The sequence below is a fragment of the Anas platyrhynchos genome, chromosome 2, assembly GCF_047663525.1.
Source record: "Anas platyrhynchos isolate ZD024472 breed Pekin duck chromosome 2, IASCAAS_PekinDuck_T2T, whole genome shotgun sequence".
Lineage (NCBI taxonomy): Eukaryota > Metazoa > Chordata > Aves > Anseriformes > Anatidae > Anas > Anas platyrhynchos.
In genome coordinates this window covers 115,671,738-115,688,454 of record NC_092588.1, presented here as the reverse complement: position 1 = coordinate 115,688,454, position 16,717 = coordinate 115,671,738, and the positions used below count along the sequence as shown (strand labels likewise).

Here is a 16,717-nt window from a genome sequence, read left to right as displayed (position 1 = left end):
AACAGCATGAACACAAACACTGTGTTTTCCTTCCCCTTTTTCCTAAAACCCCCAATTATCACCATCTCTGCTGTGAAAAAAAAAAAAAGGGGGTTAACATGAACATCCATGAACATCTGAACATCTGAAGAGTCAAACATGCTCATAAGCAGTATGTGGGCTTCTTTCACCATTCATTTGTTGGGGACAACACAGGAAATGCATTTATTTATTTCGGCTAACATAGGCCCTGAGGTTAAAGTAATCATCCCTGTAGCAGGATCCCTCATGTTTTCTCTGCTACCCTTTCAATGAACATAGCGCTGCAATGTGACCTGCAACATAGACTTGTGAAGCAAGGTGAAACAAGTGAACAGATAAATGCCAACAATGAGGTTTTCAGACTTTTTTTCCCCCTAAATCTCTAGCAGAATAACAAAAACAAACCTTAACTTGCTAACCAGAATTCCAGATATCCATTCCTTTAAGAATTATGATGAGTGTTGGTGTTTTGCAATGCTTGAGGGCAATAGTTTAATGCAAGATAAAGATTTAGAACTAGTCAACTGAAAGAATAAACCTATCCTTTAAACCTTTGACACTGATTGCAGATCTGAAATGATTAACACCAAACATAAGCTGGAAAAATGTGAACCTCTCTGGGATGGGATGGATGGGAACATGTTAACTTTTTTTTTTTTTTAAAAAAAAAAAAGAAAACATTCTGGAATGCATTAAAATGAAAGTGGTTTTGAAAATACCTAATTTCAACTTTTTTTTTCTTTTATGATTCCAAAAGCTTTCTGTCAGAAATAAATGCCAGTACTTGTGGAACAATCCAAAATTAAACGATTGTATTATTTTGATCTTGTTTCATTTCCATGGAAAAAATACTCTTTAGAAGTTAATGCTAAAACTTCATTGGCACCGACTTGCCACTTTCCAGTACTAAAAATGAAATACACCATTTCAGACCACACCATATAAGGATGCAGAAACCTTTTACATATCGTAATATACGTCATTGCTTACTGATTAATGTTGCTGTTCTGAGACACGGTAGCAAATTGACAAATTAAGAAAATAGCATCGAGAGTTATTTCAGATAATCAAAATATTTGTTGTTGAAATGTACACGTCTGAAAAGAAATATTACCTAAAAACATGAATCTTCTCTTAATCTGATGGATGCTCAGGGCAAGATCTATTTACTTCAAACCATTCATCTATGCAGCTGTTGGATGCAAGACAAAAATGAAAACAATTGACGTGAATATCCCAGTAACATTTAGCAGTAATAAATGCGTATTAATAGGTATTTCATGATTTACACAAATAGTAGGATTTTATATTAACACAATTACATGTATATACACACATCCATGTACACAATCTATGTATTCACAAAGAATATATTTAAACGTTCCTTGAAAACTTGATAACCCTAAACCACAGTTGTACTTGGATATTAAACACTGTTGAATAGTTGAATATCTTAAGTGTTAAAATCTGCTAGGGAAGTATTTCACCAATTATTTAGTCAACCATCCGAAACTTTTTTTTTTTGTTTCAGTTCTCCAAATTTCCTGAACATTTTCAATTTGTCAACTAAAATGAGAAACTCTTTAATCACTTTGGGATTGCTCAGACTTAACCAGAAACCCAACTTTCTTTTATCTATCTATCTAGTTATTTATTTTGTGGGAAATGGACGCTTCCTTTTGAAATTACGAATTTGGTGTCCAGAACTGCGTTGACAAAACATTTGAGCAAGCATTTGTGACTTATTCTGTGGAGGATGCCTATGGCTAGGAGGTCTCTGGTGAGGTGCCCACCTCATGGCAGGACTCCTCTGTCCCCAGAACGGGTCCCACTATTCACACTCAGCCCGGGCTGGTTCTCTTCTCCCCGGCACAGACAGGGCAATGCTGCTGGGCTGTTTGTGTTGGCCCAGCAGCCAACCCACCCTGTGTGCAGTGGGGAGTTTGTGCGTTCCCATGGCAAGTGGGTGAAGGTCAGCTTCAGCTGGGTGGGAGGTGTCACACCTCCTGCTGCACCTTCCCTGGGGCCGCTGCCAGCTTTGTGTCGGGTGGTGCCTGTAGAGATGAGGCCCTTCCTTGCCTGAAACCCGCAGAAAACCATGGGGAGCAGAAAAGTGTCTGGGATCACAGCGAGTCACTGACGTGTCCCATGGGACTATCTGGAAATGGATACCCATCCTCAACCTCTTGCTTCTTACTGAAATGCATACATGGCTCTGATGATGGCTTGTGGGCTTCCATCAGCCAGGCACTGAGACGGGTTGCCCAGGGAGGTGGTGGAGTCACCATCCCTGGGGGTGTTCAAGGCAAGGTTGGACGTGGTGCTTGGGAACATGGTTTAGTGGTAACATTGGTGGTAGGGAGATGGTTGGACCAGGTGATCTTGGAGGGCTTTTCCAACCTTCATGATTTGAAGGCTATTGATTTACTTACATCATTCATTGACATCTTACTTCCTGTAGTTACAGGCATTTGTGACAGTAAGTATGAAACAGGTTTAAAATGCACTCTCTCTCCCACCTTCATCTTTAGGGTTGTCGTTGTTCATTTTTTGCTTGTTTGAAGTGTAAAAGGCAATTAGGTTTCAGTGAAGTTACCCCATAAACGTGACCTTCTGGGATTCTATCTACGCCGTGAGGAATACTTGAATACTTGCCCTTTATGATATATGCAGAGGCAAGGCAGCCGTGCTATAGTATCTCCTTGCTGCAGCTCTTCCAGGCATATTGCACACTCCCCAGTATCTTTACTCAGCACATCCTCTGAAGAAAGAGCACAAGATTGAACAGTTAAAAAGCAGGCTACAACAAGCAAAGCGTTCTCTATTCATAACATCAAGGACCGCTACAGAAGATGCTTCTCATCCTGCAGAAAGCCCTCTCAAGGTGAGGTTCATTCACACATGCCAGGTGACAGAAGATTCGTAATGGGAGACATCTTAACAGCTTAAAATATGGTTATGATTCAGTTTCTTGCCTAAACACAGCTGTAGCTCAAAATGAAGTCCTGTAGGAAGACAACTACATGGAGAAGAGAGGTAGCTATCATCGACAGCCAGTAATCCTTTGGCATTTATACTCTCTCAGCAGATGCACATCCACACAGATTGCTCTGATCTGAGCTGGGAAACCTGAGCTCTGAACCCCACAGCTGCTGCATGCACAAGCTGTGCTGCTGACCCAAAGAGCCAACACTGGAAGAAGTTGGTACCATCGTCCAGATGGCACCTGGTGCCTCTGGGGCTCTGAGGATTCATTCTGGGTGGGTTTTGCTCAGCTGTCCCCTCCTCTCCATGTTCAGTTGTCATCACAGAAGTTAAAATCCAAGCTCAAAGATAACATTTCTCTAGGCTAGACACTAAAGCTAATTTACTGGGTACAGATTTTATTAAATTCCTCCCTCTAAACACAGCCTGTCATTTGCTTTCTTCTACTGCCCCATTCTTCTCTCTTCTATATACCTGGCTTTCTCTAACTTTTACCAGCTTCTCCAGTACTCCTATTTCATACCTTCAACCCCCTCCTTCTCACATCACATCAGCATGTTCTACTACATCCCATCTACCTTTTCCTCAGTGTAATTATCTGAGTGCTGGCAACAGGAATGAAAGCTTTCCATCAGGGAAAGATCGGTGCTGAAGACCCTGAATTCCAGGCGATATTCATTTCTTGCAGCATTACCAAGTCCCAAAAGAAATGAGGAAAAAGTAAGTTACTAGGAATGCATGAGAGCTGGCTTTCAAACAGAAGTTTCTGGGAAAATATTTTTAATAAAAACCTTCTCTCTTGGACGCTGTTCTCAGCCAGAAGGCGGGATGCACAATGCAGCCTTAGCACAACACAAAGCAGGAGGTCACGTAAGGCCTGGTTTGCCAGAGGCAGGTTAAAAGTCTTGGTTAGAAGCGACCTCACGTGGTGCACCGTTACCAAAAGGGGACCACGCAGCATCCAGGCAATCCCTGGCAGATCAGAACGGCGCACGCTTGGCAAAGTAAGGGGCGTGTGTTTGAATTGCTGCAGCTTCTGGGGAAAAGTTTCCTCTTTTTAACCAAAAGGAGCTTAACGGGATGGTTTGTGGAGACTGTGATTCCCTGGCATGACCAAGAAACCATCAGCTCTAAGGTATGCTTTCTGGTGTCTCCAATATTTGTCACTGTGACTTTCCAAGCAGACAAAAAATGAGAAGCACACAGCTAAAGAGCCATCACTGCCAGAATAAGTGAAATGAAGACGCATGAAATCAGGTCTACCTTGTTTCTCCAGGAACTGCAGCACGCTGTCTTGCAGGTGCTCGGGTTTCTAAAAGGGTACTCGTTTTGGTCTCTGCTATATTTGTTGGTTATGCTAAAAATACTGTGTAATGCCACGTGTGTGGCATCTTCATGGGGATATGTGAAGAATAACTAACATGAGGTGAACTGTTCTAAAGAAAAAATACCCCCTCAAAAAATAATACACACATACCACGGTGAAGAAAATTAAAAAAAATGTATTTTACACGTTAACATTATCTGTAGGCATTAAGAAATTGCTTCTTTTTTTCTATCAGAAGTTGTAAGCACTCATGAACCAAAGAAGAAAAGCAATTTAAAACAATGCAAAAGCTCTTAAAAACTCATCTGTTATTAGAAAATCCTGGCACTAAGAACCTGCCCTGAAGAAGGTGCTACGACTATTTGACTATTTTTTTTGTATGAAAAGATATGAAAACATCTGACAGCAGGAGACAAAGACTGTACAGACAGTATTGTCCTGGTACAGAGATATTAATCTTTGCCCGAGGCTCTCAGACACTACCCTCTTAGACTGCCTGTTTGTTCAAATACTTTGCCAAAAGTCCTATAAGCACATCTACTCTTCCTACAGCCGGGTTACAGGAAGAAGTGCCATAAATAATTCAAACACTTACCATATACATGGAGCTCACTTAATAAAAATCATTTTTTCCAGAGTTACTTTATCAGCACTTGGTGCCCAAAACAAAACGGCACTAAGACACCTCCAGTGAATTAATCCTCAGGCTCCTCTCCTCAGCGCTCTCAAGAGGGAAGCATTTAGACAAGCTTTGATGACAAAAATTAAAACGCTGTCCAGTAATAATACAATTTATAAAAGAAAACATTCCTCTGGACTGCTTTTAACATCGCTCTCCATTGTACGTGTCTGGCTTATCACGCGCTCCCCAGACTTCACAACGTGTGGGTCAGACCTCCTGCTGAGCATTTTGACAAGGCTCTGCACCTTTTGGCTAGCACCGGGGCAAGATGCCAATTTAAACATTTTTATCTCCCACCAGCCTAAGTGTCTGAGACTCCTTTTCTTTCCTCCAGTCCTCCCGTACTCTCCCCAGTTGCCATTAGTCTCCGTCTTGCCAGTCCTGGCCCTACTGGGCAAGTCCCAGGCAAACACCTTGCCTCCCTCCCTGGCTTCAGCCCTGACTTTCTCACTGGGATGCTGCTGTTGGGTGCACACCACGCTTGTCCCAGTCATGCCAAGAGGAGCTGGTGTGAATGCCGAATGTGGTTTTAGAAACCCAGCAGGGTTCTGTCACAGCTGGAGTAGGTGGGAAAGGTTTTGTTAATAGGTTTCAATGGTCTTCTTCCTCTCAAACACCACCGAGTTAGCATTCTGCTCCTCTTGTGTCACCTTGTGAATCCTGTCAGGCTGTCACGACAGAGGAAAGGTAAGTACTGAAGAAACTGGCACAAAATACCCAACTGTTATGAATGCCCGAGTGCAACGTGGCACTGCCCGCCAACCGAGCCCAAACCAATGCAACTGCTCTACAAAACCAAAACCAAGTTGTTGAAGGACATGCCACACTTTTAGACCGACTCCATTTCCACAATTTGATGTGATTCAGATCACCAGTCTCAGATCAACAGGAGGGGAAAAATAAGCTGTTTGCCCTGGCCCCAGTCAGGCTTTCTTCTGTGCTTGCTTCATACAGGCCTCTGTTATGGAGAAATGTGTACATGATTTCACACAGAACCACTGCAGTCTGAACAATTTTGTTGTTTTCATAATTTCTTGTAGTGCAGTGATTCAGCAGATGCATACTATTCATTTTACCTTTTTTTTTTTTAGGAGAAAAAAAGAGAAAAGAGAAAAAAGAGAAAAAAAAAAGAACAGTTTGAGATCTCACCAATGTTATGGTTAAAACATTCATATCAGTGTATTACCTAAATGGAAGTGGGAAGAGGAAATGAGCAGAAGCCACATTTTTCCATTTCGCCCACACATGCATACACACACAAACACTCACCGCACCCCCACATCCATCTGCCTCGCACCAAACAGGAGGTAAACACTCCTCCACCTTCCCAGCTATTGCAACAAGCACTCACAAGCCCGAGACTGGTGTCAAAGATGAAATCTGGCAAAAGAGCAGAGTATTTCCCTCCTGAGTCTGCTCAAATACTTCTTTCTCCTCTATCCCTGCTTAAAAGTACAAGTATTTTAACTTTTTGTTGTCAGTAATTTTTCCTTCCAGAATCCTACTTTTGTCTTTACTGAAAAATAATTTCTACTCCGCTTGAGCATTTGTAGCTAGATAGGCAGTAATCTAAAATACAACGATCCTGGCAACTTTGCATATAAATTTGATTAAAAATATTTGCTAGAACTTTTGAAAAATACATCTAAAAATTACCAAAGCCACCAGCTCAGCTGTGGTTAAAATTATAGGCAATGCCCATGATGAAATAGCCTGTCTTTAAACTGAGGACTGCAAAAGCACATGCAATACATGCCCCATGCATGAAATCATTTAAATGTGTGCTACTGCTTTCTGTTTCTCTTTTGGAAATGCAGATAGAGGTAGCCCTAGACTCAGGAAACCCTTAGTCAAATCATGAAGGCTGCACTTGGGGAGATAGCACCTTGCAGCTGCAGTATGTTATTTCTCTCTAAACATTGAGTGGAACACAAATTAGAAAGACCTTTGATCTAAGTATGATTTTATTTTTTAAATATCAACTTTTTTTTTCCAAACACTTATAATTTTAAATTTATGTGGAAGTTGCCACCACAGGTAGCTTAACAGTGAGGAGAACACTAAAGCACACCCTACCATGAACGTGACTGAAACTGGAATACACCTTCTGAACAGTATCTTAACAGCACTAAAACTGGCAAAATAAGAGCCTTAAGAGGTTTAAAAACCTTGATGAAACTCCAATAAACAGCATATTATCATATGTTACACATTCATTCATTTTTGTTACTGATCACTGAAACTCAGTTGTTTTCTCTTTTCTTTTTTTTTTTTTTTTTTTTGCTTTTTTAATGGAGGTAAACACTACATCAAGCTCTAGACATCTAGAATCCAACATCTCTTCGCACAAATGGCATTAGTTCATTCACATTGCAGAATTCATTCTATACTTCTACTAATATTGCCTTCTGGGAAGATCCGAAGTATTTCCTTATCCAGTTACAAAAACGAGCAGCCCAGCTGAACCTACACTTTACACAGGGAACCATTTGGTAGCCAGCAAGTAGGTATATGTGGTTAACACACTATTAGTCTGGTCTAGTTAGTCTAGTGCTTTTACTGGAGCCTCAGCTAAGTGGTTTGCAACATTTACAACAGCAGAAAACTGAGCACATGGTAGTTAGAAAGTCTAAACGTTACCCTTGTTCTCCCCTTCCCTCTCATGTTCTCAATGCTGGTCCAAGATGGAGATATCTGTACAGGAATAAATACCCATCACGAAAGGCTTCCTGCACCAATACTGCCTATAGTCTTTGGCTTTCCCCTCTCCTTAAACACAAGCATAGAACCAAGGCACCACAAAAAACGAAGGAAGTCATAAGAAAAATATTTGCAGTGGGATACGGCCTAGTTTGTGACACCTGCGTCACAAACACCTAGAGAGAAGCGGCTGTAGAAGTTTCATCGCTTCTCAGCTGCAGCCCAAATTTTAAGAACTGCATTTAGATTTTAGTGCAACAGTCTCAGCCTTCAGCAGCCACTTCTCAGAAATAACTAGATGTTTCCTGTTGGGTCAGATAAGGATCGGGTGTGTCTGGTAATGAAAAAATCTTCACTTCGTATCGAATAAAGATGAAAACAGGAATAGCAGTGATAGACATCATTTCTATTCGTCCTATTCCCCCCCAAAAAAGTCTATATAGTTCTGGCTACCTTGATACAATTCTAAGCAGGTGAACTAAAGAAAAAAAAAAAGAGATGTATTTGTGCACTGAGAGAAGCAGTTCTTTGGTGAAGTAGTTTACCTCAGTGGCCACAATGGAAATCTATCTACAACTTCAAGAGATGTGGTCTCAATACAAGCTACCGTACCACAAAAAAAACAACCCTTCAAGTCACAAGTGAGACAGCTTTCAGACAACATCAAATTAACATGTTTGCACCCCAGGACTCATGATGCAGAGCTAGGCTTTGAAAAAAGGCCAAGTCGTCTGGGAAATAAAGCTCCTCAACCCCAAACAACTACACCGTAACCACTTACTCCTAAGCTATGATGATCAGTGTACCAGCTTTCTCAAACCATATTTATGCTTTTGGCAGAGAATATTATGGTGAAATAGATACTCACACAGGTTAAATTTTATTAGCCTGATTGGCCATGAAATGCCTTGTGCTCCTGTCTTGAGATTTATTGCCAGAGTGACTCTGCGTTTCCACAGTGATTCAAGATTTGCTCTGGAGACAGTGGAGACAATTATCTGATTGACTCTGAAAGATCTGCTTAATCTATAGACTTTCCAACTTGTACGTAATCAGTCTGCTCACAGTTTGATGTCCTTGAACATTAAATCATCTCAGGATAGCTAAACAGCCTTCTCCTCTTGTGCTGACTTCTAATGACAAGTTCTGTTCACCACATTTGTAAGTACTGTCTTCATACTTCCAAATTTTTGTCTAGATACAGGTACCTGTTTCACGGTAGAACCATAAACAGCCTTGTCTTTCAGAATGACGTAAAAAGGCTTTGTGCCAAACATACCCATCCTACACCATCTCCATTACAACTGAACTGATGCATCCTTATGTTTCGACTGCCTCAAGGGGTAACTTCTTGAACAGTCTTCCTTGGCATGCCGTGTTTGTCCCAGAGCTTCCCCCTCCCTTCAGAAAAGCTATTCTTGAGAGATAAAAAATAATTCTAAATATTTCTCACCAGTAGGGGATTGAGTGAAAAAGCCTTGAACATAGCAGTACTAAACTAGTGCCCCACGGTACGACTTCATCATGAATGCTGTGTCCAGGCACTCACCATTTTGAAACAAAAACTTCTTTATGGCAGCTCATGGAACAGGGAAGCTGCCTTTAGGCTGTTTTGTTGTTTTTGTTTTTTAAACCACATGATCTCTTCAGCTAGAAGTTATTAATCTTGTATCGGTCTTGTCAGGAGTTAAATCAAAAGTAGCATGTAAAGGGGCAAACCCACAAGAAATGAAACAGCAGCAAAAATGAGACTCCTTAGGAAACAGCGTGAAGAGCTATCACTGGAGTATTCCCCTCTCCCTGGCTCCACTGCATAAGAATGATTTACACTTCTCAAGGCTGAGTTTACCATCAAAGAGGATCATATACCACAAATATGCTACAAAAAGGAGTGGTTGAGTAAGTGGCCAGAGGCAACCAGCACATACTGCTGACAGACAACGAGTCTGCAGCAGTTAGAAAGGATTCTTATATAGCTGGGAGTTACTTGGGATGAATTAAACTTACAGATGTGGGCAAGAAAGAGCATCACCGCGAAATCCGCGCATGCAGATCTTTTATCATTTTTATTCTTTGGTGCACAATGCTGCTTATCTTTGAGGAATAAATCAAAGAAAAATATTTAAGGGCTACTTATACATCCTTGACTATTTGTACCAGCACTAAGAAACTGCTGACAGGTGCAAAATGAATTCAGGTCTGTTGAGAAGTAGGGATTGCAATCCAGAGATCCAGTCCAAAAGTGGCTGAACTGTATGGTTCCTGCTAGAGCAAGAGGCAAGAAATGAGAGAATTCTGTAGTGTAGTTTGCTTTCTGCAAAGATAACTTCTTTAGTAAAGTTAATAAAAATAAACAAACAAAAACCCACCACAACCAACCAGGCATAAAACCCAGAGCAGTAGAGAAGCATCTACAGAAGCATCTTCTTGTAGGAAGTCATGGGGAAATTAGATACAACAAGGAAAAGATACTGCTGTGGTCAGGAGGAGGGGGAAATAATTCCTGTCATGCAGAGACAGTTCTCTGCAAATAGCTTAATGGTCAGAAGGAAGACTTAACTATGATGCTGGAGTCTGTTAAAGCAAGCAATTTTGCCAAATCAAGAACGGATGCTATTGCCAAGAAGGCTCACAAAGACTGGGAGAGGGAAACAGAGTGTGGATATGGCAAAATAGGTACTACAGAAGTTGACTGTCTCTGATCAAACTGAAGGAAAGGTCTGAACTGGCAAAGATCTGGCAAATGCAAGCCGTTGCTGTGACGGTACAAAAGGATCCCCACTAAGGCTGGGAAATCCCTCTTGTCTTGGCAGCTTTTAAAAGTGACTTTAAGCTTATTTTTCCCCAGCATGAAAGGAGACTAAAACGACTACAGAAGTGATTTTTTTCCAAACAGTGAGGTTCCAGCCATTCATTGTCAATGAAACTATGGTCAGAAGCCAGACAAAAAAGAAAGAAAGAAAAAAAAAAGAAAATCATTACAAAGCAACTTGGAAGTTTCATTCTAGTAATGATCTGTAAGAAAATGAGAGCGTTGATGGGGACCTGCTGGCTTAATGAAAGGTACCTATGAGAATTCTCATTTACCACAACATAGGTAAAGCAGGCAGATTAGAAACCTTTGTAGAAGGAAAGGGTATGAGAACAGTTTCTCTGGAGAGCAGAGAGAATGAAGCCCAGCTGTAGTGAGCTGTCCTTTTACTCTGGGCAGCATGGGTTACCTTAATGGTGACTTGTTTTGAAGCTGGCTGTAGGATTTGATTCAGTGTCTCGTTCGCTTTGTTCTTTCTCTGGTTCTTATTCCAGTCTTCCTACAGATGCCCTGATCACACTGAATTTTCCCAGCTCTTTTCTCCAGTCCTTTCACGGTGGCCAAACAACTGGCTCATTTCTTTGCAAGCTTGGGATGGGGGTTGGTTTGATCTGATGCGAAATGAATGCACAGGGAGCACTCAGGAAGATGGCACGAAGGATGAAGCCGTGAGCCAAAGATCAAAACAAGAAGAGAGGAGAAAAACCAGGCACGTCTGACTAAGATGCTATTCTTAGGGAGGATACGATGCTTTACTGAGCTCCACACGATGAGAATGCTGGTGCCAAAACTCAGCGTGCATAAATTCTGGTTTATTAACCCTAGTGCCAGGTGCTAGGTCGACAGGGTGCCGTGCCCAGCAGGGTCTAGATCAGTCTCCTCCAAGCAAAAATTGCATGTCTGGTGTCAATGTGCACACTCAGGACAGGGATGTAATCACTGCATAATTTTCACTTGTTTTCCTTTCCTGATCACAGCAGACAGACTGCTTTTTATGAGCTATTCCTATTATAAATGCAATTAGCTTTGCTACAGAGATGGATCCCAGAACACATCTGAATGCAAAAACTTCCGATAACATCAAATACTGAGTCAGTTTTCAAAGTTATCTCAATTTTTCTGCTCTACACTAACCCATAATCCAGTATAACAATTTATTCCAGCAAGCACAGAGAATATGGTGTTTCTGGTGCTAGCAAGTACCTACAGGATTTTACTGTCCCAGTAAGGTACAGAGTGTGGGGGTGTTTAGCTCCAATAACCTTCCTTTACTTTCTAAAGCAAACAGCATCAACTTCTAGATCCTGGTAATTAAGTCAAATAAAAGAAACATAATTTCAGCGTTCATCAGTCACGATCATTCCTAATAATAACACAAGATGATTAACCCAGGAGATGAATTTAAAAAAAAAAGAAGTCCCTGAAGACAATTCCCCAACATTTGTTCAGCTTTCCACAGACAATCTGGCAGTGTACTTCCATGGCTGTATTAAAGTTTTATTTCTCTCCTCATTTTTAAATCTCCAGCCTATCAAAGCCATTGGGCACCGTTATGACAACACGGTGTTTCGGCTAATAAAGCCATAGATCAAAACAGATTGCTTAGAACAGGAGGGAAAAAGATAAAGACGTTAATCAAACGATTCCTTCACCCCATCTCCCCGCCCCCAAGCAAATGAGCATTGTTTATGGGCTAAGAACTTATCACTGAATCCTACATTATTGCTTAGTCACATGAAGGTTATCCATTACCTAGCACTATACACAAAGGCTACCTAGACTTTGCACAAGAAAATAGGGGATGAGGAAAGTGGTAAAATTGATTAAAGTTTGACGTGGCTTTGAGTTTCAGACAGGCATTGGCACGGGGTTAAAATGGAAGCCACCTAAGGTGTTTATGAAGAAATTTTAACAAGGTTTCATAACTGTTAACGTAGCTCACCACCAAACCTAAGTGAAGTTTTTCCTGTGTGGTAAAATTTAGGGTTACTTTGCAGCTGCAAAAATCTGTGGCCACAGAAGAGATGGTGACAGAAACTTCAGAGAGCGAGGAGGTTCCTCCAGGGAGGACGTGCTGTAGCCTTTGCAGCTCAGTAGCTCTGTCAATATATGATCAGTCACTGTCAACAGACAACTTACAAGCTGGTCTAGAATCACTGGATTTTGCTACAAATACCTGACTCTGGTAAATTTTTCTCTGTTAAGTAAGCAGTGACAATCATCCCCAAGTTAGACGTGAGAGTACTCTACCACACTGTGTTTTCATTCAGCTTGTTTTGGAAGAGCTAAGCTTGCTCTACCACTGAACCCCCCTGCAAAAATTGTACAAAATTCCTTTATCACTTTGAGTCTGCAAGTCAGAAGCGCAAAACTATTTAAATAACTAAAGGGTAGCAAGTTTTAAAGCAAGATTTTACTCTGAAGGAAAAACAAAAATAACAACAATGACAAAACAAAACAAACAAAAACCAAACAAAACCAAAGAAACCTTACAAATGGTATTTCAGGCTATATTTTCAATTGATCTGCCCTCGGGGCAGCTTCTGAGCAAGGAGGGAATGCTGCTTATTGCTTTGCATTTCCTTAGGAAAAAAAAAAAAATCCTGATCTGCAAGTCATCTGTCCTAGTTCCTGCAAAAGAGAATGGAAATTTGGGAAGGAAACACCGTGAAATTCCTACAAAGACCACTCAGTGCAATGCTGTTTGGCATTTATTTTTTTAAAAACCTAAGACTTAAAGTACATTTTATTTCAAAATCCAGCCAATGAAACATACTCTCTAAGGTCAGGAAAAGATGTGTGTTTTCAAGGGTATGGTTTCTGCAGCGCAGCTACAGAACATAAGTCGGTTTGCTACTAACAAACAAGTAAAATCTCAAGGCTTTAGAGGCATCAGACTTAAAGGCAGCAGAATTACTATTCAAAACTAGGAACATTATTTTCCCCGAAGCTAAATTCCCAGCAGTCACAAGACTGCAGCAGTTGCAGACACGATTTATGACATCCTCCGAATGACCTCTCAAAGCTAAAGACTGATTAAGCGTAAGACACGGAAGGTAGCTCCTATCTGCCCGGATCACATGGTGCAGAGTCACAGCACCGTGAGCGTTTGCTACGGAGCGAACCAAACTGCTGCTCGGCTCTCTGCGGCACGCAGCACCGCACTGCCATTATATAACAGCAGCACAATGACATGCAGAAGAACAGAGTGAGTCCTAACCTGAGCTGAATCGCTCCTTTCTTCACCTGCAGCTCTCCTCTGCGGCACCAGTTCACAGGTGTATCTATGATTTTCTAGGACAAGAACCATTGTCATTTGACTTCAGCAGCGCTGTCGGTACCAAAGCAAGACAAGAGCAGCATCTCAGATTAGAAGTAAGGAAAAGAAACAACTTGAGCTATTCAGAATATGAATGATCCTGTTTTCCCTCCTTCTTTCAGAAAACAATCAGGCTTGTTCTACAGTTGTCAAAAGCTTTACTGTATTTATCCAGTGCTGCATAGAAAATATTCCCATGGCACATGTGGGCATTTATGTAATGGTGATTCCAATGTACTGAGAAAAAAATTGTTGTCTCACCCTCAGGAGCTGAAGTATGAGGTGACATTACAGCTAGGTTGGCCAAGAGTGATTTGTGATGGCTCCGTCGCAGGAAGAACTGTCTGGCGGATTTAGGCCTGGCTCAAGGGCAAGTATGCAGAGAATCACCCACCAAAATACCCTGCTCTCCAAAGGTTCATTAAAAAGAGCCAGTCCCGTTCACAACAAACCAGAGAAAAGTTTAAAAGAAGAATGGACGTGATGTCCAATGTCCCAAAGTTTTATACTCCTTGGTAGGATACGAACACGTTGACTCAAATTCATCATAGCAAGAAAATTTAGCAGAATCTGTTGAGCGTCCCCAAACTGCACCAGGAAAATGAGCTGTCATAGCTGCTTTATGAACCTATTCTTTGTGTAAGAGAAAGGGAAGCATAAGGTAATGAGCAATGCTGGTATCTAAGCCACCGCCACCACCATTAAGCCTCCAAGATTGTATCTTACCAAGATAAATGGGGCCAGTTTGCAGCTCTGAGAACTGCTCCAGACATTTGAGGCCCTTTTCTCTCAGTTACACTGTGTTCCCATTTCAGGAGCCTCCTTCACAGCCACGCCATGAGAGATACACAACTTACTTTTTTTCCTGGTAGCAAAGGGTTGACAGTTTGTGGGTGTGGAGGAAAGATTAGAGACTGCGGCCTCTGAAAATGCTCCAGCTCCACACTATCACAGACTGACCCACTTCATCCACTGACTGAGGCTCAAATGGGGTCACAGAAGCACGTCCCACCTCCTTTAGGAGCCAGGTCCACATTGCTGCTTGAGCATGGCTTTATTTAGAAACATTTCTCACCACTACTCTTTAAAATGGACAACCTTCCCCCCAGCAAACCCTAACTGTAACAGGCTGGTTTTGCATGGGCCACCAAAACCTGTTGAAAGAGATTTGGTATGGTTGTAAGGAAATACAGTTTTACTGAATAAAAGGGAAGAAGAGCTAGAGTTGCCTCTTCTTCTTGGCAGTCTGGTTTGAATGAGTAGCTACCCACAGCCTACGCTGGTGAAAATCAGTGGAAGTTTTCTCCTTGCTGAAACATTAAACAGTTCCTAAAGGGATGAAGGGCAAACTAGTCAATATACTTCAATCAAGCTCTTCAAACAGTTTCCCTCCCTGAAATTGTGACAATGATTTGCACGACAAGCTATGAAATGTCCAAGTTGATGTTATACCAACTCAGAGAGTAACAGCTGTGCAAATGTCTGAGATTAAACTTTTATTTACAATAGTAATGCTCCTCTACTGGCACATTAAACAAAATCTCCAAGTCCAACAGATGTTCAGCAGTGCAAGTTATTTTTAAGAAATACATTGGAAAACAGTTTTAAAGCATTAGGGAAACTGAATGAACCTCCTACATAATCTGGAGGGTTTTCATAGGTACACAAGATCAAAACAGGAGGAAATGTCACTATATAACTGCACGCCAAGGCTAAGTGTCTGTTTACGTGTTAAATTATCCTGCAGGGTATGCTCTTCCCCTGTCACACAGCACCCCTGAGGACAGAGTGCAGAACCACCCAGGGTAGAGCAAGAAGCTAGAAACTCTTGGTCAATAACCTTGTTAAACTCCAAAACAGGAGAACTGAAAATTTCTAAGGAGAATCCTGTATCTCATATGAAGCGGAACCAAAGAACTGCTTTGCCTTGGTATTATTTTGTACTGCTTTGCTGAAAGTCTAGTCCTATTAAAGGATGAGGACAAGGAGGAAGGCTTAAGCTTTTCCTGGCAGACTGGCAAGATGCCCTTTTGCAAGGTCTTTTAGGGTACGGTCTCAGGAATCCTGGCAGAGAAGTGAACTTGAAATTAGTAATTCTCTTCAGTCTGAAGAAAATTAAGTTTTGAGTACCTCAGTCAAGACAGGTGATGGCATCAGCCCTTCTGAGTAAAACACCACTCTCCCCTTTTTAGTGAACAGAAGTGATCAAGGAAATTAAGTCACTGCAGTGGAGATAACTACCAGCATCACAGATCTCAGCGGTCCAGATGCCAGGCTGTGGTGCACTTCCCTTCCACTGAGCAATATAAACTAAGTTCTGACAAAAGTAGCTTGGCCCAAAGATTTCAAAACAGCCACCAATCGACTAAGCTTACAACTTGTGCTGGAAAAAAACAGGTCAGTCCCATTCACAAAGCATGTCTCAAAAATATTTTTGTGCAGTCCTTTGGGTCCTTTATGCATTGAAATGCACATGCTGTAGTTGTCACTTAGATTTTGAGAACTTCTACAGCAGGATCATTGCTCAGACAGATGCCATTTCCTGACTCTGAAACTCGCACGCAGGACTCGGTGTCACCAAACATGCAGTGCGACCACTTCTCTTTTTGAACTGATTTAGAATTAACAGAGTATTTACACCCTTGTGACAAAACCCTGCTTTGTTTCCTTGCTAATCTACATCAGAGCACTGCTGGAGCTTGAGCACTGCTGCGGTTCAAGTCACCTTGAGTTCAGTTAGTCGGCACCGAAATATTTGGCTGGCTGTGCCTGGTACTGGATTCAAACACCCTTAAAGACAAAGTATGTTGCTGAACAAGAAAAGCACGTCGAGTTTCACTCTTGTCTTCCTTCCAGTACACCTACCTTCAT

General features: G+C 41.5%; 1 protein-coding gene across 2 annotated transcripts in view; it reads right to left on the bottom strand.

Annotated features, from left to right (window-relative positions):
* ZNRF2 (zinc and ring finger 2) overlaps window positions 1-16,717 on the bottom strand; it is a 56,436-nt gene that overhangs the window by 5,317 nt on the left and 34,402 nt on the right. For both annotated transcript variants that reach the window (XM_027451131.3, XR_011806913.1), the window contains exons 3-4: window positions 2,677-2,782; window positions 1,136-1,213 (exon numbers count right to left, since the gene is read on the bottom strand). In XM_027451131.3, coding sequence (XP_027306932.1) covers window positions 1,156-1,213; window positions 2,677-2,782 — 164 coding nt within the window. In that variant the 3' untranslated portion in view covers window positions 1,136-1,155. Of the gene's footprint in view, window positions 1-1,135; window positions 1,214-2,676; window positions 2,783-16,717 lie in introns of those variants that run through there.